A 23,071-nucleotide genomic window follows, 5' to 3' on the forward strand; every position below is an offset into this window, starting at 1 on the left:
ATATCCGAGCACGGCCACCGGGCCATTTGTGATCTTCTTTCGGACCAAAGAAAAAAAGTGTTTGAATCTGTTGCAGATTTCTCGAGTTCTGACGGATCGGTATTCGGCCGTGACAGAAATATCGAAAATTCGGCCTGATAAGCTTCGGGTGGTGGTTAACAGTTCAACTCAGGCAAACGATATTGCTGGATACGAGCCCTTTACGAGGGAGTATAGGGTGTATATTCCAGCTAGCAGGGTTGAAGTCAGTGGGGTCGTTTCCGATTCGAGTCTGAATTGCGAGGACCTGCTAAAATATGGGACTGGCTGTTTCAAAGACCCCATGCTTAAGCCAGTGAAGATACTGGAATGCAAACGTTTGCATTCAGCATCAGTCGCAGCTGACGGGAAGAAAACATACGTCAACTCAGACTCTTATCGGGTGACCTTCGCCGGCTCTGCCCTGCCTAATTACCTCCTTTTTGACAAAGTTCGTCTACCTGTTCGCCTCTTTGTGCCGCGGGTCATGAACTGTACTAATTGCAAACAATTGGGACACACAGCCTCCCATTGTAGCAATAAAGTCCGCTGTGGAAAATGCGGTGGGAGTCATGCGGATGATTCCTGTGGTAGAGATGTCGAAAAGTGTCTCTACTGTGGGGGAAACCCACATGATCTCCCTTCATGTCCCGCGTACAAACAGCGCGAGGAAAATCTTAAGCGTTCCCTTCAGGGACGCTCTAAGCGATCTTTTGCAGAAATGCTTAAGATAGCTACGCCACCTGTCTCTACGAACATCTTTACCAACTTGTCTACTGACGAAGGCGACTGTGATGAACCCCAGGAGGGAACATCTTCTGCAGTGCCTAGAAGTAGTAGAAAAAGGAAGAACATTTCCTCTTCCAAGCTTCGTCGTAAAGGCCAGAAGGTGTCTCTTCATGGCCCCCCTAAAATAACTACTCAAGGAAGTACTGGTGCAAAACCGAAGCAAGTCGCTCCCGGTCTCAGTAACCTGAGCTCAGAAAAGGAGTTCCCAGCACTTCCAGGAACATCAAAAACCCCAAGTGTTCCCATATCTCAGCCAGAGAAAAAAAACAGTGCTGGCTTAATAAATTTCTCTGACATTGTGGACCGTATTCTTACAGCGTTAAACATTTCTGACCCCCTTAAAAGTATCTTGATAAGCTTTCTCCCCGCAGTAAAAACATTCTTGATGCAGTTCACTGCGAAATGGCCCCTCCTTTCAGCGATTGTATCCTTCGATGGCTAATTCATCGAACGAGGTCAAGGATTTAATCACTGTTCTACAGTGGAATTGCAGAAGCATTATCCCGAAAATCGATTCGTTTAAAATCTTACTAAATAATTTGAAATGCGATGCATTTGCCCTATGCGAGACATGGCTCACTTCAGAAATAACCCTACACTTCCACGATTTTAATATTATTCGCTTGGATCGAGAAGACTCTTACGGAGGAGTACTTTTGGGGATCAAAAAGTGCTATTCTTTCAATCGGATCGACCTCCCCTCGACACCAGGCATTGAAGTTGTCGCTTGCCAAACCAGAATTAAAGGCAAAGAACTTTGCATTGCTTCCACCTACATCCCCCCTAGAGCCTCAGTTAGCCACCGACGGCTTTGCGATATTGTGGAACTCCTCCCCGCACCGAGGCTAGTTTTAGGTGACTTTAACTCCCACGGCACGGCATGGGGTTGCCTTCATGACGATAATCGATCTACCCTACTCCATGAGCTTTGCGACAACTTCAATATGACTATTTTGAATACGGGTGAAATGACACGGATTCCTGTCCCTCCAGCGCGACCGAGCGCCTTAGATCTGTCCCTCTGCTCGACATCGCTGCGGTTAGATTGCATGTGGAAGGTAGTCTCTGATCCCCACGGCAGCGACCATCTGCCAATCGTAATTAATATTGCTAACGGTTCAGGGCCACCGAATACAATCAATGTTTCGTATGACCTCACACGAAATATTGATTGGAAGAGCTACGCGTCCGCGATATCCGAAAAAGTAGAATCGACACAAGAGCTTCCTCCGGAGGAAGAGTACGGGTTCCTGGCTGGCTTGATTCTCGATACCGCGATTCAAGCTCAGACTAAACGCGTACCAGACGCGAATTCACGCGGGCGTCCTCCCAATCCATGGTGGGACAAAGAGTGCTCAGACGTGTACGCGGAGAAGGCCGCTGCGTATAAGACCTTCCGGGACGACGGGCTGCCAGCTAGCTACCGACAGTACGCGATGGCGGAAACGCGCATGAAGAGTTTGATAAAAGCCAAAAAACGTAGCTACTGGCGCCGGTTCGTCGACGGACTAACGAGAGAAACATCGATGAGCACTCTTTGGAGTACGGCCCGGCGCTTACGAAACCGAAACAGTACCAATGAGAGCGTGGAACATTCAAACCGTTGGATATTCGATTTTGCCAAGAAGGTTTGTCCGGATTCCGCCCCTGCACAGAAGATCTACCGCGCCGCGTCCCCTCACAATAACGCGAACGAAACACCGTTTTCGATGGTGGAGTTCTCACTTGCTCTCTTATCATGTAACAATAAAGCCCCAGGGCCAGACAGAATCAAATTTAACTTGTTAAAGAATCTGCCAGACTCTGCCAAGAGACGCTTGTTGAATTTATTTAATAAGTTTCTTGAGGGTAATATTGTCCCTCATGACTGGAGGCAAGTGCAGGTCATTGCCATTCAAAAACCAGCCTCCGACCACAACTCGTATCGACCGATTGCGATGCTGTCCTGTATCCGAAAGTTGTTAGAGAAAATGATCTTGTTTCGCCTCGATAATTGGGTTGAAGCAAATGGCTTACTGTCAGATACACAATTTGGTTTCCGCAAAGGCAAAGGGACGAACGATTGTCTTGCGTTGCTCTCAACAGAAATTCAAATGGCTTATGCTAGCAAAGAGCAGATGGCATCAGTTTTCCTAGATATAAAGGGGGCTTTTGACTCAGTTTCTATCAAAATTCTTTCTGAGAAGCTGCACCAGCATGGTCTTTCACCGACTCTAAACAACTTTTTGCTAAACTTGCTGTCTGAAAAACATATGCATTTTTCGCATGGTGATTTATCGACATCACGAATTAGCTACATGGGTCTTCCCCAGGGCTCATGTTTAAGCCCCCTTCTCTATAACTTTTACGTGAATGACATTGACGAATGTCTTGTCAATTCCTGCACGCTAAGGCAGCTTGCAGATGACGGTGTGGTCTCTATTACAGGTCCCAAAGCCGTCGATCTGCAAGGACCATTGCAAGATACCTTGGACAATTTGTCTGCTTGGGCCCTCCAGCTAGGTATCGAGTTCTCCACGGAGAAAACTGAGCTAGTCGTATTTTCAAGGAAGCGTGAACCAGCGCAACTACAGCTTCAATTAATGGGTCAAACTATTGCTCAGGTTTCAACTTTCAAATATCTCGGGGTCTGGTTCGACTCTAAAGGAACCTGGGGATGTCACATTAGGTATCTGAAACAGAAGTGCCAGCAAAGGATCAACTTTCTCCGTACAATAACCGGAACATGGTGGGGTGCCCACCCAGGAGACCTGATCAGGCTGTACCAAACAACAATATTGTCGGTGATGGAGTACGGGAGTTTCTGTTTCCGCTCCGCTGCGAACATACATTTCATCAAACTAGAGCGAATCCAATATTGTTGTTTGCGTATTGCTTTGGGTTGTATGCACTCGACACATACGATGAGTTTAGAAGTGCTGGCGGGCGTCCTTCCGCTGAAAAATCGATTTTGGGAACTCTCATATCGATTGCTCATCCGATGCGATATCTTGAACCCGTTAGTAATTGCAAATTTCGAAAGGCTTATCGAGCTCAATTCTCAAACCCGATTTATGTCCTTGTACTTCGATTACATGGCACAAAATATCAATCCTTCTTCATACTATCCCAACCGTGTCAATCTCTTTCATGCTTCTGATTCAACTGTTTTCTTTGACACATCCATGAAAGACGAGATTCGTGGAATCCCGGATCACATACGCCCGCAAGTGATCCCAAGCATCTTTCATAGTAAATTTCGAGAATTCGACTGCAACAAGATGTTTTACACCGACGGGTCAAGCCTCGACGGCTCCACTGGCTTCGGTATATTCAATCAAAACCTCACCGCCTCATTCAAACTCAATGATCCTGCTTCAGTTTACGTCGCAGAACTTGCTGCTATTCAGTATACCCTTGGGATCATTGATACTTTGCCCACCGATCATTACTTTATTGTCTCGGATAGCCTCAGCTCAATCGAGGCTCTCCGTTCAATGAAACCTAGAAAGCACATTCCATATTTTCTGGGGAAAATCTGGGAGCGCCTGCGTGCTTTGTCTGTAAGATCGTACAAGATTACCTTAGTTTGGGTTCCCTCGCATTGCTCCATTCCAGGTAATGAAGAAGCGGACTCTTTAGCTAAGGCGGGCGCTTTGCAAGGTGACATATATGAAAGACCAATTAGCTTCAGCGAATTTTTCAGTATTACTCATCAGAGAACCCTCGAAAGTTGGCAAACATCATGGAGCAATGGTGAACTGGGAAGGTGGCTACATTCGATAATCCCTAAGGTATCGACGAAACCTTGGTTCAGAGGGATGGATGTGGGTCGGGATTTCATTCGCGTGATGTCTCGGCTCATGTCCAATCACTACACGCTGGACGCACATCTCCGGCGTATTGGGCTCGTGGATAGCGGTATCTGCGCTTGTGACAACGGTTATCACGAAATCGAACATGTTGTCTGGGCTTGCGCCGAGTACTGTTCTGCCAGATCTCAACTATTCGATTCCCTTCGGGCCCGAGGAAGATCACCCAATGTCCCGGTTCGAGATGTACTAGCAAGCCGCGATATTCTCTACATGTCCCTTATATACACGTTCCTCAAAACCATCAATATCCAAATTTAAATGCCCCTATCTTTTCTCTTATCATTCCCAGAAGTGCCCTCTTCCGCCTACCGTACCCCAACGATGGTTTGATACGACTCCAAGACGAGATAAAACATCTGTCGAATGAACCAACAACACGAGATCTACAGTACAACATCACACGCGCAGCGCGGTGTGTTCCCGATCCGTATCTGAGCCGTACTACGAAATCGTCTGGAGGAACCCCTGCCGGCTAGAGGAAAACCGCCCGGCGTCCCAATACTTGATACATCCGTTCGAGTCTGTAATCCTGGCCGTTGATTCCTGATGCCGGAAACTGAAGTTTATATCCCCCCCCCCCCCGTTCAGTCTTGTCCACCCTCTCTCCCATGTCTCTGATACACAGATGTATGTCTTCACCTCCTTCTCCCCTTGAATATCTTCCCAAAACTTATGTGCCCCCCTATCTTCTAGTGTTAGTTGATCAATCCGTTCGAATCTGTAATCCTGGCCGTTAATTCCTGATGCCGGAAACTGAAAGTTTATATCTCACCCCCCCCCCCCTTCAGCCTTGTCCACCCACCCTCCCATGTCTCTGATACACAGATGTATGACTTCACCCCCTTCTCCCCTTGAATATCTTCCCAAAATGTATGTGCCCCCCTATCTTCTAGTTTTAGTTGAACAATATTTAATGTCGTTAAGAAATGCGCAACAGTACCACTACTTTAAAATAGTCCTAATTAATTCCCCTTAATCTTGAACCACTCTTTCTAGTTATCTCTAGTTAATAAGCTTGTAAAATGTTCCGCTTAGTTAATAATTATTTTTTCTACAATCTCCCTTCTAAAAATCATAAAGTGAATTACTATACAAAGAACACACAAATGACCCGTCCCCCAAATCTTACGAATATTATATTATACCCTCTTTTATATGTATAAGTTAGCTGTAGTTTTTTTTTTTTTTAGTTTTATTATATAAAACAAAATAATATTGAAATGTGTATCCCCCTAGTTTTAAGAAATTCAAAATGTAAAACAATGAAAAAATGGCACCTTTAAGCTAACGCATACGTGCCTTATCAAATAAACAAATTGAAAAAAAAAACTCCTATACAGTACATAGTCAGGACAGAAACGAACGAAATAGTTGTAAGAAGAGCGGGAGAGTTGTAGCTTGGCGTTCTGAATTCAAATCGCATCTCGTGCCTATCCCAGATTGTGCCAGTGTCGAACAAGTTTGGATAGCTCTCGCGCTCTCAAATTATACACTCTACATTTGCGTTCTCTATTTTCCGCCCGATCATGTGTGATTGTGACTTAAGGTTGCACAGAGAATGCGCAAAATTCGCAAACGAAAAAAGCAGTTTTTTTCCACACCATATGTCAGATCTTCATAAAAATCAATCAGCAGTACTGTAACAACATTCTACACACGCCGATTGATTTTTATGAAGATCTGACATATGGTGTGGAAAAAAACTGCTTTTTTCGTTTGCGAATTTTGCGCATTCTCTGTGCAACCTTGATCAACCAACATTTAAAGTCACTGTCATTCACAACAGATCAAATGGGTTTGAACGATAAGATCATTGTATTAGGCGACTTCAATCTTCCCGGCATTAAATGGATCCGCTGCTCATCTAATTACCTGTACCCAGGTGCTGCATATTCTTCAAAAACATAAAACATTTTAAGACTTCTGGACGACTATAACACTGCCAGTTTAATTGAGTCGAACGATAATTACAATAGCAACAATCGGTTGTTGGACCTCTGCTTTTCTAGTCAAGATCTTTCCGATAAGCTTAGAGTAGATGTTGCCCCCAGTTACACTTGTAAAAACTTGCCGCCATCATCCTCCACTTCAAATAACTATTGAAATGGCTCACCTGTTGTTTTCAAAAACGCCGCTGAAACTGTATACTACGACTTCAAAAAGGGAAAATTTGCGGCTATGAATCAATTTTTTTTCAAGTTCGGACTGGAATTCCCTGTTTTTCAATAGTGAGTGCAACTCTGCTGCTTTGTCTTGGACGCATGTTGTATCATACGCTATTGATCAATTCATACCAAAAAAACTACACCGTGAACCAATCTACCCACCGTGGTCCAACTCCACTTTGAAACGCGACAAATGCGCTAAACGTTCCGCATTTAAAAAAAAAACTAACGAAGCGACCCTCACTCCACCTTAGATCGCATTACTTTTACCTCAACAACCGCTATAAACGACTGAATACCCAACAAACAACGAAAGCTGAACAAGCCTTTGATCAGAGAGAATAACCTGAACAAGAACTGTTTAAGCCATTGTTCAGCTAAATTGTTTGTTGGGTAATGCTCTTTACTATTCCTACAATCAACATATACAGAACAAGCTAAGAAGCAACCATAAAAGCTACTGGAATCACGGCAACGAACAGAAGAAGGAAGCCGGTTTACCATCTCATATGTCACTCGACGGGGTTCAAGCATCAACTTCTTCCGAAATTTGTAACTTATTCCGTCAACATTTTAGTAACGTTTTTTTCTGAAGAAATCTTGACTGATATTCAAATCTCCGAAGCTGCTAATGTCGTTCCTGTACGATCTCCAAGTGGCTATCACCCTATTATTCCACCCGCTACAGTCAGCAGAGCATTTTCTAAGTTGAAGTCATCGTCCAGTCCAGGGCCCGATGGAATTCCATATGTCGTACTAAAAAATACTCAGATAGTCTCCAGCTTCCATTATCAATGCTGTTCAATAGCTCTCTGTCGTCAGTAAGATTCCCTGACTTAAGGAAAAAATCATACATTTTTCCAGCGTTCAAAAAAGGGAACAAAAGCTTTATTTCGAACTATCGAGGAATACCTGCATTATGTGCAGTATCTAAGCTATTCGAACTGATTGTGCTTGATTTTATCACTCATAACTGCTCTAGCTACATATCCGAGACCCGACATGGATTCATGCCTAAACGGTCAACTACTACAAACTTACACATCTTTCATCAGTCAATGTTTGCAAGCAAGACTACAGGTAGATGCCATTTACACCGACTTCTCCGCGGCTTTTGACAAAAATAATCACCAGATAATTGTGTCCAAATTACGTAGACTTGGATTTAATGGCTCTTTTCTGGATTGGCCTCACTCGTACCTAACCGAACGTGAAATGGCATTGAAAATTGGGGACTGCACGACATCACCACACTATTTCTAAGGCCTCTAAGCTGTTGGGATTAATTTTTAGAGTCACTAAGAACTTTGCTAACATACATTATCTAAAATCACTCTACTGTACTTTGGTTCGCTCTATTACACTCGAATATGGCAATGTAGTCTGGGGTCGTTATTACCGCAAAATTCATTCAACGCATTGAAGCTATTCAGCGCAAATTTGTTCGTTTCGCACTTCATCGACTCCCATGGAGGGACCCACTGAACCAACCGAGCTACACCAATCGCTGTAAGCTTATTGACCTCGGTCTCATGTCTGTACGCCGAGATGTTTCGAAGACCGTTTTCATTGCCGATCTACTGCAATCTCGAATCGACTGTTCCGAACTTCTAAAACTTTCGGAAATCGACATTCGTCGTCGTAGCCTTCGAACCCATCCTTTCTTTCGCACCCCGTTAGTCAGACAAATTATGGGTATACTGGACATTTCGTCAGTATCGTCTTTTCAATCGTTCCAATGTCGTCGACTTCCATTTGTGCCGTAAGTCTGTCAAGAAAACGTTTCTAATATCATTATCTTGTTAACTGTAGTCTAGTGCTAGTTCCTAGTTATTAAGATTATGCTGTTAGTTTTAATTGTAGTTATAAGTATCGAAATGTATCATTTGGATGTCTGTTATCTGTTGATATAAAAGATGAGGAGGTTTTATGCCTGCTGAAGAGAGAGAGAGAGAGAGAGAGAGAGAGAGAGAGAGAGAGAGAGAGAGAGAGAGTTAAAGTAAAATTGAGCTCCAGCGGGCTTTTCCCTGCTATATCTTGTGTGTATAAATACAATATATGTATGTTATATATGTTTTTAGAGAGCAGGAAAAATGTTCAAAAATACACTGAGCAGGACCAAAATGCAAAAAAAAACTATTCAGGGAACAGTCACCCGACCCGCTAAAACAACTACTATTTTTCTATGTTCATAGCGCACACTAATCCAACTACTTAGTAGTTTGTCCCTTCAGTAAGGTTACAGCACCCCTCCTCAACGCAATACCAATTTTCGACCATCCACATAACGTAGCAATTTCTTTATGGCAGTAGGAAAACTAGCTGTGGGTAGAGAATTATTGCTATTCCCCTACGAGTATAATCTGGGCGGCAAACTCTTGTTTATCCAATTTATTGAGCCCTTCCGCTCCCTTGTGCCATTCAATACTAAGACTCGATTCCCTTTTGCCATTGAGCACCGCAACTTCTCAAACTCTCTGGCATTATCCAGTACCATTTAGCGCAGCAACACCCCTTTGGTTCCCTGCTTATGCTATTTAACACCACTTCCTCGTTGAGCTCTAGACTTGTTCAAGAACTACGCGGTCGAATATCCAACGATAGACCTAGCGTACGGCCCGCAACTGGTGGTGTCTCGTCGCGATCTACATAATCTAGTTCCCAATGGTGAATCTCACTTACACCGACGGAGGGTTCCCCGGCGGAAGAACTTCTCCCGACACCGATTCTTCTTCTGTTTTCGCTATCGTTCTCTCGGGCCTACTGGTAGGATGCACTGGTGGAGCGTGGCGTTCGGTTCGCTGGCGCCACGATGACCCATACCCGGTGCACTGTCGCGGTCTACTCGAATTAACCCCAGCGGTGCTCTGGGGCGGTGATTGCTCTCCCGTAACTGTTGCTTTTCGGAGAGGTTGCAATCATCTAAACACTTCTGCAGCACCATCCTGAACATGTCCGGATATACCAGAATCACAATTTTCAGCGCCAAGTATGGTATTCCATCCAGACAGAGGCTGAATACTGTCTACTGCGTGGCTCCAGTTTTCGCGACATTGTGAGGTCACAAGCAGTCTCAATCCTTGTTAGATCAGCCGCATCAACGATCTCGATCTCGCTGTCCGGCCGAAGTGCCTTAGCGAAGAGGTCTTCCACTTTCGCTCGCTGGTCGTCCTTTTCCGTGCTGCAGCAGGGTGCCTTGGCAGATGTGGTATCGATTTGGATGGTGGGTGCTATGGATAAACTTCATGTCAGTGAAGGACTACAGAATGTGACGTCGATGATAGACCCCCTCCCGTCTCTCCGAAATGCGCTAACGGAACTTTCATTGCACAATTTTACGTCTAACTTCGCCAGAGCTTCCTGCTGGCTACATCCTCTTGTGTTGGTTATTCTACTGCCCACTTCACTGTCCAGGCCTTGAAGTCACAAACAAAGACTACTGGTTTTCGGCCGATCAATTGCTCGGTTAACTGTTTCAACACTAGGCTGAACTGGTCCACCATCACGAGTTTTCTGAATTTAACACGTCAAGTACGCCTGCGAAAGGTCATTGATCCATAAAATTACTCGACCTTTCATCCCTTTAATTTCGGATTTTTCTCTAGTTTTCCGTCATTCTCTCCGTCGACTACGCTATATAGATCCTCTGCGTACTTGAACCATTCAGCCACGAACTCCACCTGGATATTACCCAGCAGTAAGTTACCGCAAGACTTTTCCATGAGACGTTTAGCTTTCGTATCAGTGATCCATTTACCATAAATCATTTAGCTACGGTTTCCGTGAGTCATTTAGTTCCCCGTTTTATCGCGATCTACTCGGATAGTTCCCAGCGGTAAACTCACCGTAATCCGACATCCATGATCGAACAAAAATATTTAAAAAAACGTGTGTAAACATTTGTATTAATATACGATAAACACTAGCGCCGCCACACCAACCTATCCCAACTATCCGTCAAATCCATTCCGGAACCGGTTCGAAATCCTGAATCCCTCTAAGAACGGTTGGTTTCAAAATCGTCCAATGAAGGACGTTCGTTGGACCAATTTGGACAACGTCCAAATAACCGTTCAACAGATGTCCATCGTTGGACCCGTGTTGAACGATTTTGCAACAATTTTTTGGACGTCTCAGTGGGATGGATTCAGTATGGAATCTTGCTCGAAGAAAACAACCGATTTCGACTCTATCGGTTGATGCATTTGTGCTGGAATTCATGCTGGAAGCCTGAACCGGTTCCGGACTAGTTTGACTGGGTAGAGGAATAACCGCTGTCAATTCTGTCGAACTCAGCCACAAAAAAAACATAACGACAGTAGCGCACCTGGTTTGGATATCCCAAGTACCTTCGAAATCGATAGAGATTATACACAAGTTGAATGCTGAAGATTGCCATCTGTTCTCTGTGGTTCGTCCATTATCTGCTTGATTTTGATTCACACTTAATTTAAAATAATGGTGATCCTACTGTGAAGGAAATGAATTCCATATATAACATTTTCTCATTTGATCGGAAGTAACTGCACACTACCCTGAAGCAGCTCAATCTTTTCATTCAAAATTACTAAAGAAGGTGCTTTGCATTAAATTGATCACATTCCATCGTATCAGAACAACGAATTCCAATTTTGGACAGTAACTCCAGCAGCTGCGTTTACTATATCGCCCCAATCGTAATCGTAATTACCAAAATTTAGGTTATACATAAGCTGACCAACTCAGACGAAAAAATCCGTACGTTGTGCGAATAGTTTGTCAGAACGTGGTGAACAATAGGGATCTTTAATTTGTAAAAATTGTGCCAGTTTTTCATATTTATTGGTAGCGGGTGTCCATACGAGTACACTCATATCATTCTTAAACCTTAATTATTCTTTTATGATTTTTAAATTTAAAAAAAAAAAACAAATTAAATTCAACCAGCAAACTGACAGTTGTGCTACTAAATGACGTATCTGCAAATATCTCGTTCGCCTCATTGTTAACCGGGACAGCACCCCACACAACATAATCTGGTACTTTGTCAATCCGCTAACACCCTGCCATCCCATGTTTCATCTGCAAACTATGGTAGATCTGATAAGGCAACCTATAGAGTCGTGCAAGTCGCATGGGTTTGGATGTGTTATTGTCATAAAAGGAAACAAACTAAAAAATGTTTTTCTCAATAGTTTCGGGCCAAAAAATTGAAAAAGGACTCACGGTACTAATCTGCATCAGAATATGCCTTAACCCGCACACCCCTAAAGATCCCTATTACGCTTCATTGTGGTATGGTGTACGGATTTTTTCGTCTGAGTTGGTCAGCTTAGTTATACATATAGCCAAGAAAAAGTTGAAGTTGCGTAAACTTATTGACGAGTTATCAAATGATTGAATGATGTGTAGGCCACCAAATCACCATCTTCTGACAACTGGTTTAGGACAGATATACACAGCGTTGCCAATGTTCCAGATTTATCTGGAATCTTCCAGATTTTTCCTAACTGAACAGACATTTGTTCAAGCCAGACATTTTGCCAGATTTTTTAAATTTTGCCAGATTTTTCCAAATATTCTAAATTCTACGTTACGCCCCAGAAGGAATACCATTATGCCAGATTTATCTGGCGCAGCTAGAGTTTTTTTAAGCCTTTAGCAGAAAGATAAACCTCTCATTCTACCACATTTATAAATCATAGAGATTGTTACACACAATTTTTGGAAATCTGGGTCAAATTTTCCAAAACAAAAATCGATTACTGTTCTATGATGACCAAAATGTATGCCGAATTTCGATGACTTTGAGGTAGCTGTCAAGTGACAGATTTTTCCAGACATTTTTATTTCAACTGCCAGATTTTCTTTGAAAAATAGTGGCAACCCTCGATATACATGCAATCAAACGGGTTTCAGAATTTTTCACTTTATTCTTTTGTTTTCAAGAAAATCATTCACCTTTAAAAATAAAAATTCTGTATTCCCGGGATCCCGGAATTTCCCGGGAAATTTATTTAAGCTGAAAATCGTCGGGAAATGGAAGCTCTACTAGAGTCGGCCTTTTCATTGCCCGGGACGGGGCAATGAGAAGGGACTCAAACATAGGAAAGTTGGCAAGATTTTTCAGAAAAGGGGCCATCCATATACCACGACAAAAAATTGGGGGAGGGTAGGGGGAACGAAAAAGTCCACGCTTGTCCATGCAGAGTGGGGTGGGGGTATTGAAATAGCCCGCGTGGACATCGGCAGAGTTATTTTTTCCAAATTAGAAACTTGCTCGCATGAACTTTTAAGAGGACGCCTCAAATAAATTTTTCTAAAAAATCGATTTTGTTTGCTCGATGCATTTACGTATACCTTCAAAAGTATGCGTGTGATCTTTTGAGTTAAAACTGGAAAAAGAATAACGGATGATATATTCCTAGAAGGATAGAGTGCGCGACAATGCCTCATTAACCCCTTAAGAGTTCATGCGAGCATGTTCCTAAGTTGGGAAAAAATTATAACCCTAGCATGTTTCAACCAATTTTGGTGATAAACAGGTGATGCGGAATGTAGCGTTCTTTCTTAATTTCCATTAAAACAAAGACGCTTATATGAAAGAATGTAGAGCAATTTTCATAGGTTTCTTAAAAAATCGCAAAATGATGATTGTCTTCATATTGTTTTCCTAAAACCATAGTATTTTAAACAAAACAACGTATCATTGGCAAGGTTTTCTTCTCCTTTCCAGAACACTAAAAAATGAAAAAAATTAATGCAGAAAGTCCGGAGAAATAGTTTTTTTTGTTGCTATAAATCGAGATTTTGAGGGATATACCTGTAACATTTTTCATGCATTATATTGTGTTGCATTTGATGAGATCTACAACCTATACTAGGTTAGTTGAAAAGTGCGCTTTGGCAACGATTTTGAATTGTTTTACTCATTCGGCCAGTTTTGATTCGAGCCAACAGCATCGATCCTCTTAAATTGTTACCTGTTAGCAGCGCTTTCCGTGCCGGTTTACCGAAACATACGCAGTTGATTATGCCGGTCCATAGGTAGCGCTACCGGCGGCATATGTCCGATCTGTCATCATCGTCATCATCAGAGATGCCAGATTTGCAGACAAGTCTGCAAATTCGCAGACTTTTGATTTAAACTGCAGATTTCTTCGATGACGCAGATATTTGCAGATTTTTTTAGTTTGGTTGCAGATATTTGCAGATTTTTGAATGTAAAGGCTTTTGGTTACACTAGCTTTCCTGACATTTTTGTTCTTCCCAAATTTTTAAAATTATTATTGCAGACATTTGAAAAAAGTACCTGGCATCTCTGGTCATCATACTGAAACATGAAATCCGGATAATTTGTGTATTTACTTTTCGCGTTTGCCTTCAAATCCACGTCACACTAAAGCAATTTTATTGAAAAAAAGACCAAAACTAACTCGAACGATTGAAAAAGTATTAAATTAGGTGCATTTTCTAGTTTAGTTCAAAGTAGCAATAAAAATGAGTCGGCACTCAAACGAGGTCGATGAATTATTCGACGTGAAAAATTCTTTTTACATTGGCAACTATCAACACTGCATAAATGAGGCACAAAAGATTACTGTAAGTACCATGTACAGAAAACATCCTTCTAAGAAACCGAAATCATCTGTGAATATATTTACTAATTCCAGAAACCATCGCTTGAAAAGGATACCTTTCTTTACCGAGCTTATATTGCCCAGCACAAGTATCGCGTGGTACTCGATGGTATCAGGTCAAATAGTGACAATCCATTGTTGGCACTCCGTTACTTAGCTGAGTATCTGTCGGATAAATCTCGTCGCGAAGTAATCGTGAGTTTGTTCGATGATAAGTTCAAAGGGGATATCAGTGAGCTGGATGTAACTTGGATCATTGTGGGTTCTATTGTGTACTGCTACGAAGGAACTTATGAATCGGCACTGAAGTAGTTATTGGCTAGTTCAAATATTTCCAATCTGTTAATATAATCGTCAATTTTAGAATATTACACGGAAATTTTCACCTGGAATGCTTATCACTACAACTACAATGTTTGCTGCACATGTCCCGGGTGGATCTTGCCAAGCAGGTGCTGCAAACCATGCAGGAGAAGGATGATGACGCGACCCTAACACAACTTTCGCAGGCCTGGTTGAACATCCAGCTTGGTGGCGAAAAGCTTCAGGATGCTTTTTTCATTTTCCAAGATTTCTGCGACAAGTTTTCTCCATCGCTGCTGCTGCTGAACGGCCAAGCTGTATGCTATATAGGCCAGCAAAAGTACGAAGATGCGGAAAATGTTCTGCTGGAGTGCTTGAACCGTGATCCAAACAACTATGACACGTTGATCAATCTACTTTTGCTGTCGCAACAGAAGGAAAAGAACAACAATCAGTTCAATCGGTATCTCTCCCAGGTGTTGGATCAGCACAAGGATAGCGCATTGCTGGCTACATATAACAAGAAACAGGCGGAATTTGATCGACTAGTGCTACAATATGGACCGTCGAACAATAAATCTGTGGAAGATATTGTTGCCTAAACACGCATGCATTGTGAGCACTTGTTGTATATGGCATTAATGCATAAGATAAACCAAGAATATAATATAAACAACTAATTTTTTTGGTTTGATCTTTGCTGACTTTATGCATGCCTTATTTTGAATTTTGATGGATGAATCATTTTCTCGACAGAAAAATTCAACAGGAGTAGTCAGAGAAGGGGGGTAGGTCAAACCCCCTTCGAAATGGTGTAATTAATTGAAAAATTTAATATGTTCGACAAAAATGCGCCAGCCATCAGAAGTGTTACTTTATATTAATACTTCAATAAATATTTCCAGATTTCTTTAGTTTTAGTTTAGCTTGAGCACCCGTTTGCAACTTCGTTAGTAATCTGAACTTGCTGAAATAATCACGCTAAATAGCGAGAAACTATCTAAATTAAATTTTTTAGTTAGCATACGTTTTTATAGAAGGAAAACTAGCAAAAATGATCTTTTAAAATTAAAGTATTCAAGTTTTGCACCTGGAAATTTAAACTTTTCAAGGGCTGTACTAAAAACGTCTCGATTTTTATATGGAACAAGTAAAAAAACATGAAACAATGAGTTTATTCTATCCATAGGGTTTTAAAGGGCCACGGATCAAACCTTACCTTGATTATGCATAGTCTGAACATTCAAAAAAGTGCCTGCGCGTCCATTTTTGTTTGTACCTTTCTCTCTTATAGGTAGTTGAAGTTGAAGTATAAAAAATGTAACAAGCTTTTCAATAACTTTGAAACGAATGATTATTGTTACATACAGTCTTCAACAATACTATGTGATTTTAATACCACCAGATTTGTTTTGAACACCGTTTGCACGAAAAGTCACAATGGAAAAAATGCGCCGTCGATAGCACCTTCGCTACAACGACCGAAGATCGCCTAAAGCACTACCTCTGCTTGTGGTTTCACCCAAATTTTCTTCTTAGTGAGAAATATTGCGTTGGCTTACTAATCCGATCCATGTTTCTTGTCGCTGGATTAGCTGTTTACCAAGATACATTAGTTGTGTCTTCATTTTTGAAGTTAGCATCAATCTAGCGCTAGCTTAGTCTGGCACTAAGTTGGTGTCGGTTTTTGAGGAGAGGAACTCGAAAAGTATCTCCATAACTAATTTAGTTTAAGGTTTTGTGCCCATTACGTACAAAGCTGGTTTAAACATATAACCATTCAATAGCGCAATGTTCCGAAGAAGTAAATTTTTGTGTCGATCTAATATATAGGGGAGCCCGGGGCTTTAGGACCGTGGGGATAATTCAGACCCGCTCGATTTCTCAAAAATTTGTGCGACTTTCCCACTGTTGTACATATTCGTGAAATCGCTATTCTAATGCATTAATTTTGACAGCTGAATCTAAATTTTGTTTTTTGATAAAGGATATACAATAGTATAAATTATAATAGTAAAATTGCAATAAAAGCAACAAATAAAAGTGAAAAAATAACAGGAAAGCTTGAGGCTCCTATTTTATGCAATGATTTTTGTTTGAATGAAAGCACAGATAGTACCTCCCCGCGGTACCAGCTGGGGTACGAGTAACCATAGGAAAGATCGGATAACCAACCCCGGTGGGACTATGGTCGTATGTTGATAGGGAAGGGGGCACAGTGGGACCAATCCAAAAAATATGGGACAAAACCTATTTGAGGCCTTAGATGTCATTTTAGAGCCAGCATTTCTTTGTAGGATATATTCAAAATATTATCCTGCAACTTTTTAAAAAGAAAATATTTTGGTTGGATTAAAGTAGAATACCCGAGCAAAAAAAAAATTCAAGAAATTTTTTTAGAGGGTCGATGTCTTCGACAAAGTTGTAGAACTTTATGTTTTGAACAACTTCTAAGATACCACAGACATCAGACCTTCTTTTTGAGCCAAAATTGTTGTTTTTTGTAAATATGACCAAAAAATCAGTTTTTCGACTTTTTCATGCTAAAAACCTCAACTGATTGATCTAATACTTTCTATAAACTTGCTGGTATTACTAAAATACAACTTTTTGTTGAAGGAACAAATAACGTAAAATCAATATTTTAGCTTCTAAAACTATTTTTCATATAAATTTACTGTATTTTCATCAAATTTTTTATTTCTTTTGTGCAGCCAAACTTTGGCTATTCCGATACTATATTATTCCTAGAATACATTTAATATTACATGGAGACAGGATATAGTTGGACGCTTTGTTTGGGTTACCATTCATGTACGACGGTTTATAACATAAAATGTGTTCATATTATTTTTAATTCATATACATTATTAGCTATTCCCAAAATCTTATAATTCGCACGCACCTACCAGCATATAGAACATATTGAGATAATGAATTACGGTTATAATATGGAAAAGTGAAAAAAATATAAATTTTGAAGTTAAACTGCCAAAGAACAACGATTGCGGCTAAAAAAATAAATCTACAGTATGTAAACTGTATTTTTAAAAAAAAATGTTCCAATCACAATAATTGGCAGCTTTGCTGAAGATCTGAACCATTTGAACAAAATTTGTTTTTTTTTGGTCCGGGATTTCTACTTTAGTTTAACCAATAAGGTTAGTTCTACAAATTCATATAAGTTGAACAATACCTATTTGAGGCTTTAGATATTATAGAACCTTGGCGCCTTTGGGAAAAACATTCACAATATGATTCAAACATTTCTATTTTTTTGGATGGTTGACGACTTCAGCAAAGTTGTATAATGTTCAATTTCGAATATTTTGTTGAAAGTACCTTACACATACTGTCGATTTATTTTTTAGGCCGAAATCGTTGTTCTTTGGTAGTTGCGTGTAAAATATAAGATTTTAGGAAAAGCTAATAATATACATTATTAGCTTTTCCTAAAATTAAAAATAATATAAACACATTTTATGTTATAAACTGTCGTACATGAATGGTCACCCACGCAATGCGTCCAACTATATCCTGTTTCCATGTAATATTAAATGTATTCTAGGAATAATGGAGTATCGGAATAGATAAAGTTTAGCTGCCCAAAAGTGCCCAAAAAAACAGAAATTTTTGATGAAAATACAGCAAATTAATATGAAAAATAGTGTTAAAAGCCAAAAAATTGATTTTACGTTAATAGTTCCTTCAACAAAAAGTTACATTTTAGTGATACCTGCAAGTTTATGGAACATATTGAATTAATCAATTGAGGTTTTTAACATGGAACAGTCGAAAAACTGATTTTTTAGTCATATTTACAAAAAACGACAATTTTGCCTCAAAAATTAGGTCTGATGTCTGTGGTATCTTAGAAGAAGTTATTCAAAACATAATGTTCTACAACTTTGTCGAAGACATCGACCCTCTAAAAAAAATTGCTGAAATTTTTTTTTGCTCGGGTACTCTACTTTAGTCCAAAGAAAAAAAAATTCTGTTTAAAAAGTTGCAAAATAATATTGTGAACATATCCTACGAAGAAATGCTGGCTCTAAAATGACATCTAAGGCCTCAAATAGGTTTTGTCCCATCTTTTTTGGATTGGTCCCACTGTGGGGGGCTCCTCTTTTCGGAGGGTGAGTTCATCCGAGCGTCTGTTCCCCATGTTAGGGGATGTATCGTCCACGTGTCAGCGTGGGACTCTAAACAGAGCTGACACGATGGTCCTCCAGCGAAACAGGGGGTTGGGGAAGGCCCAACAAGCCGCCCTGGAAAACTAACCGTTACGAACAATGCAGAAGAAAATACGAATCGGAACAATCGGCAAAGACCTATGCTGTGAAATAAGGACTACGATTGGAAACTCGGAAATGGTACCGCAGGTCACTCTGCTTTCCAGCTTTCGACAGGTTTATCAACGACGAACTTCAACCATGCAACTTTGAAGTCGTAGCACTGCAGGAACTTTGCTTGACAGGACAAAAGTTAGGGAAAAGCGGGCATCGGGCATACTTTCTACCAGAGCTGTGGCACCACCAACGAGCTGGGAACCGGCATTGTAGTGCTGGGTAGGATGCGTCAACGCGTGATTGGATGGACTCCGATCAACGCAAGGATGTGTAAGTTGAGGATCAAAGGCCGTTTCATCAACTACAGCATCATCAACGTACACTACCCACACGATGGGAGACACGACGACGAGAAGGAAGGTGTACGACAGCTGTTCGCAACGGGACGTGAAAATCGTCATCGGTGATATGAACGCTCAGGTAGTACGGGAGGTAATATATAGACCGGTAATCGGGTCAAACAGCTTGCACATTGTATCGACTGACAACGGCCAACGATGCGTGATCTTCGCTGCCTCCCGTGGCATGGTAGTCCGAAGTACCTTCTTCCCCCGCAAAGATATTCACAAAGCCACCTGGAGATCACCTGACCAACGCACCGAAAAACCAAATCGATCACGTTCTAATCGACGGGAGATTCTTCTCTGATATCGTTCGTACCTACCGCAGTGCGAATATAGATTCGGACCAACGACACGACTAGACACTTGCATTCCAAAACTGTATCTCAAATATGACTACCCCTCAGTGACTCAGGTGACTGGTAATGTCAAGTATGACATTTGGTTAGAAAATTATTGAAACCAGCAACATTCACCTTTGCAACCCTGGTTACGCAGGGAAAATAAATTTGACAACAAGAAATGAACATATAGGTGGATTACAGAAATGCTCGATTTATGGCTTCGCTCCCAGATTTACTGATAAATCTACAAGTACAGGCTTCTTTATTTTGACCAACCTCACCAATTGATAATTAGGAAGGTATGTGCAGGTACATACACTAAATAAATTTTGCAATCAACTTAAATTTTCACATCCCGCAGTACTCCGGACTCAACCCTTGTGTATGTACGACCTTGCCGATTTATCTTGCTACTAATCATGGCGTCTATTTACCGTTCATCATCACATGACCGAATCCTCCGAAGAGTTATAATGATAAAACCGGAATAGGTACCCAACCGCAGGAATACTTCGAACCTACGAACGTCGTTGTTCGGACCATTACCTAGTTGCAGTATACATGCGCTCAAAACTCTCGACGGTGTACAACACTCGTTGTAGTCGGACGCCAAGGCCCAACATCGCGCAACTTCGGGACGCTAGGCTGCCCAAAACTAGACACAGCGGCTGAAAGCTGCACTACCCACGGAAGAACAGTTCGGCGCAGCTACTCTTGAAGATGGCAGACGGAAGATCCGTTCCGCCATAGGAAGTACTGCTATAGCGGCACTAGGTAAAGCGATTTCGAATCGAGGAAACGACTGGTTCTATGACGAATGTAAGCAGTTAATGGAGGAGAAGAACGCAGCACGGGCGAGGATGCTGCAGCACGGAACGAGACATAATGTAGAGCGACACAAACAAGCACGGAACAGGAAAACATCGGTCCTCCGGAAAAAGAAGCGTCAACAGGAGGAACGAGATCGCGAAGCGATGGACCAACTGTACCGTGTAAACGACTCACGGAAGTTATACGAGAAGCTGAACATTTCGCGCAAAGGCTACGTTCCGCAAGCTGATATGTGCAGAGACTTGGACGGCAACCTTCTTACGAGTATGAGGTGATTGAGTGGTAGAAGCAGTATGCTATGACGAGCACCTCAACGGTGAAGCAGCAGAGAACGAAGGCAGTATGGCAACGGATCTTGGAGCCCGCGCAGAAGATGATAGGCTGCCGCCCTGATTTCCAAGAAGTCAAGGAGGAGATCGGTCGGTTGAAAAACAACAAAGCTGCCGGTGTAGATCAACTACCCAGCGAGCTATTAAAAAACGGTGGTGAAACACTGGCTAGAGCGCTGCACTGGGTAATCGCCAAAATATGGGAGGAGAAGATTCTTCCGGAGGAGTGGATGGAGGGTGTCGTTTGCCCAATCTACAAAAAGGGTCACAAGTTGGATTGCTGTAACTACTGTGCGATCACACTACTTAGCACCGCCTATAAGATCCTCTCCCAAATTCTTTGCCGCCTAGTGTCGCCATTTGCAAGGGAGTTCGTGGGGAACTAACAAGCGGGATTCATGGGTTATGGCGCCACCACGGACCAAATATTCTCGATTCGGCAGGTTCTGCACAAGTGCCGCGAATACAACGTGCCCACACATCATTTGTTCATTGATTTCAAATCGGCGTATGACACAATCGATCGAGATCAGCTTTGGCAGATAATGTACGAGTACGGTTTTCCGGATAAGCTAACACGGTTAGTCAAAGCGACGATAGATCGGGTGATGTGCGTCGTTCGAGTATCAGGGACACTCTCGAGTCCCTTTGAATCTCGAAGAGGGTTACGGTAAGGTGATGTTCTATCCTACCTGCTGTTCAACGCTGCGTTAGAAGGTGTAATAAGGTGAGCGGGGATAGAGACGAGTGGTACGATCTTCAGGAAGTCCGTCCAGCTTCTTGGCTTCGCCGACGACCTTGTCATAATAGCACGGTACTTTGAGGCGATGTCGGAAACGTACATCAGACTCAAAGCTGAAGCCAGCAGAATTGGACTTGCCATCAACGTTTCGAAGACAAAATACATGAGAGGAATAGATTCTAGAGACGACAATGTGAACCTCCCATCCCGAGTTCGGATTGACGGTGACGACGAATTCCTGTATTTGGACTCACTGGTAACAGCCAATAATGATACCAGCAGAGAAATTCACAGACGGATCTTGGCGGGAAATCGTGTCTACTTTGGACTCGAAAGAACGCTCTGACCGAACAAAATTCGCCGCCGCACGAAGTTGACTATCTAGAAGACGCTGATTAGACCGGTCACGGCCACGAGACCTGGACTATGCTCGTGGAGGACCAACGCGCTCTTGGAGTTTTCAAACGAAAGGTGTTGCGTACCATCTATGGTGGCGTGCAGATGGAAGATGGAACGTGGCGCAGGCGAATGAGCCATGAGTTGCATCAGCTGCTGGAAGAACCATTTATCACGCATACCGCAAAAATAGGACGTTTGCGGTGGGCTGGACACGATGTAAGAATGTCGGACGACGACCCGGTGAAGATGGTTCTTGAGGGCGACCCTATAGGAACAAGAAGACGGGGCGCACAGCGAGCACGGTGGATCGACCAGATAGAGGACGAGCTGCGGACCCTTCGAAGACTGCGAGGCTGGCGACAAGCAGCAATGGACCAAGTAGAGTGGAGACAGCTTCTGCATACAGCAAAAGACAACAAGGCTCTAGCCTGAACGGTAAGGTAAGGTAAGTAAGGATATATAGTCACCAATTACTAAACAATCAAAAATACGAGCAAAAATAGGAACACAAATAATTGCATTACATTGCCAGGTTAATGTTACGCAATGTTAATCTATCTCATTTTATCTAATAATTTGATTATTATATCACACTTTTTCAAGAGAATTGGGTCATTGAGCATATAATGCTGTTTTTGATTTTTTCCGATGCAGCCGACGTTGAAGATCGAACTTTTTTTTCACATTTTTGTACACCAAATAACAAATAAAGATTATTTTATATTTTTTTTACATTTTAACTACATTTAATTAGCCAGAGATTACTGGGTAGGGAACGTTATGAAAATTAGAACCATAGTACTCAAGTGAGAGCAAGGATGTGAAGTATGCAGATCGGAAAACTAGGTCGTTGGAACAGGCTTAATATCTTACTGGCTTAACTTTTGTCTTCTGCTAATGAGGGTCGAGCTTAGGTAGCATAACTACGAATCACTCGAGTTCGCCAGCATGTCCCTTGGCATAGACAGTCTCGTCCATCTTTACCGTG

The 23,071-nt window shown here is 41.9% G+C and overlaps 1 protein-coding gene across 1 annotated transcript; it reads left to right on the top strand.

Moving 5' to 3' along the window:
* The first annotated feature begins 14,135 nt into the window (after positions 1–14,135).
* LOC131692015 (coatomer subunit epsilon) lies at positions 14,136–15,426 on the top strand. Its single transcript, XM_058978841.1, has 3 exons — positions 14,136–14,407; positions 14,479–14,753; positions 14,810–15,426. The coding sequence occupies exons 1-3, from the start codon at positions 14,306–14,308 to the stop codon at positions 15,348–15,350; spliced, it is 918 nt and encodes a 305-aa protein (XP_058834824.1). The 5' UTR covers positions 14,136–14,305; the 3' UTR covers positions 15,351–15,426.
* The last annotated feature ends 7,645 nt before the right edge of the window (positions 15,427–23,071 follow it).

Source organism: Topomyia yanbarensis, chromosome 3 (assembly GCF_030247195.1).
Source record: "Topomyia yanbarensis strain Yona2022 chromosome 3, ASM3024719v1, whole genome shotgun sequence".
NCBI classification, from domain to species: Eukaryota; Metazoa; Arthropoda; class Insecta; order Diptera; family Culicidae; genus Topomyia; species Topomyia yanbarensis.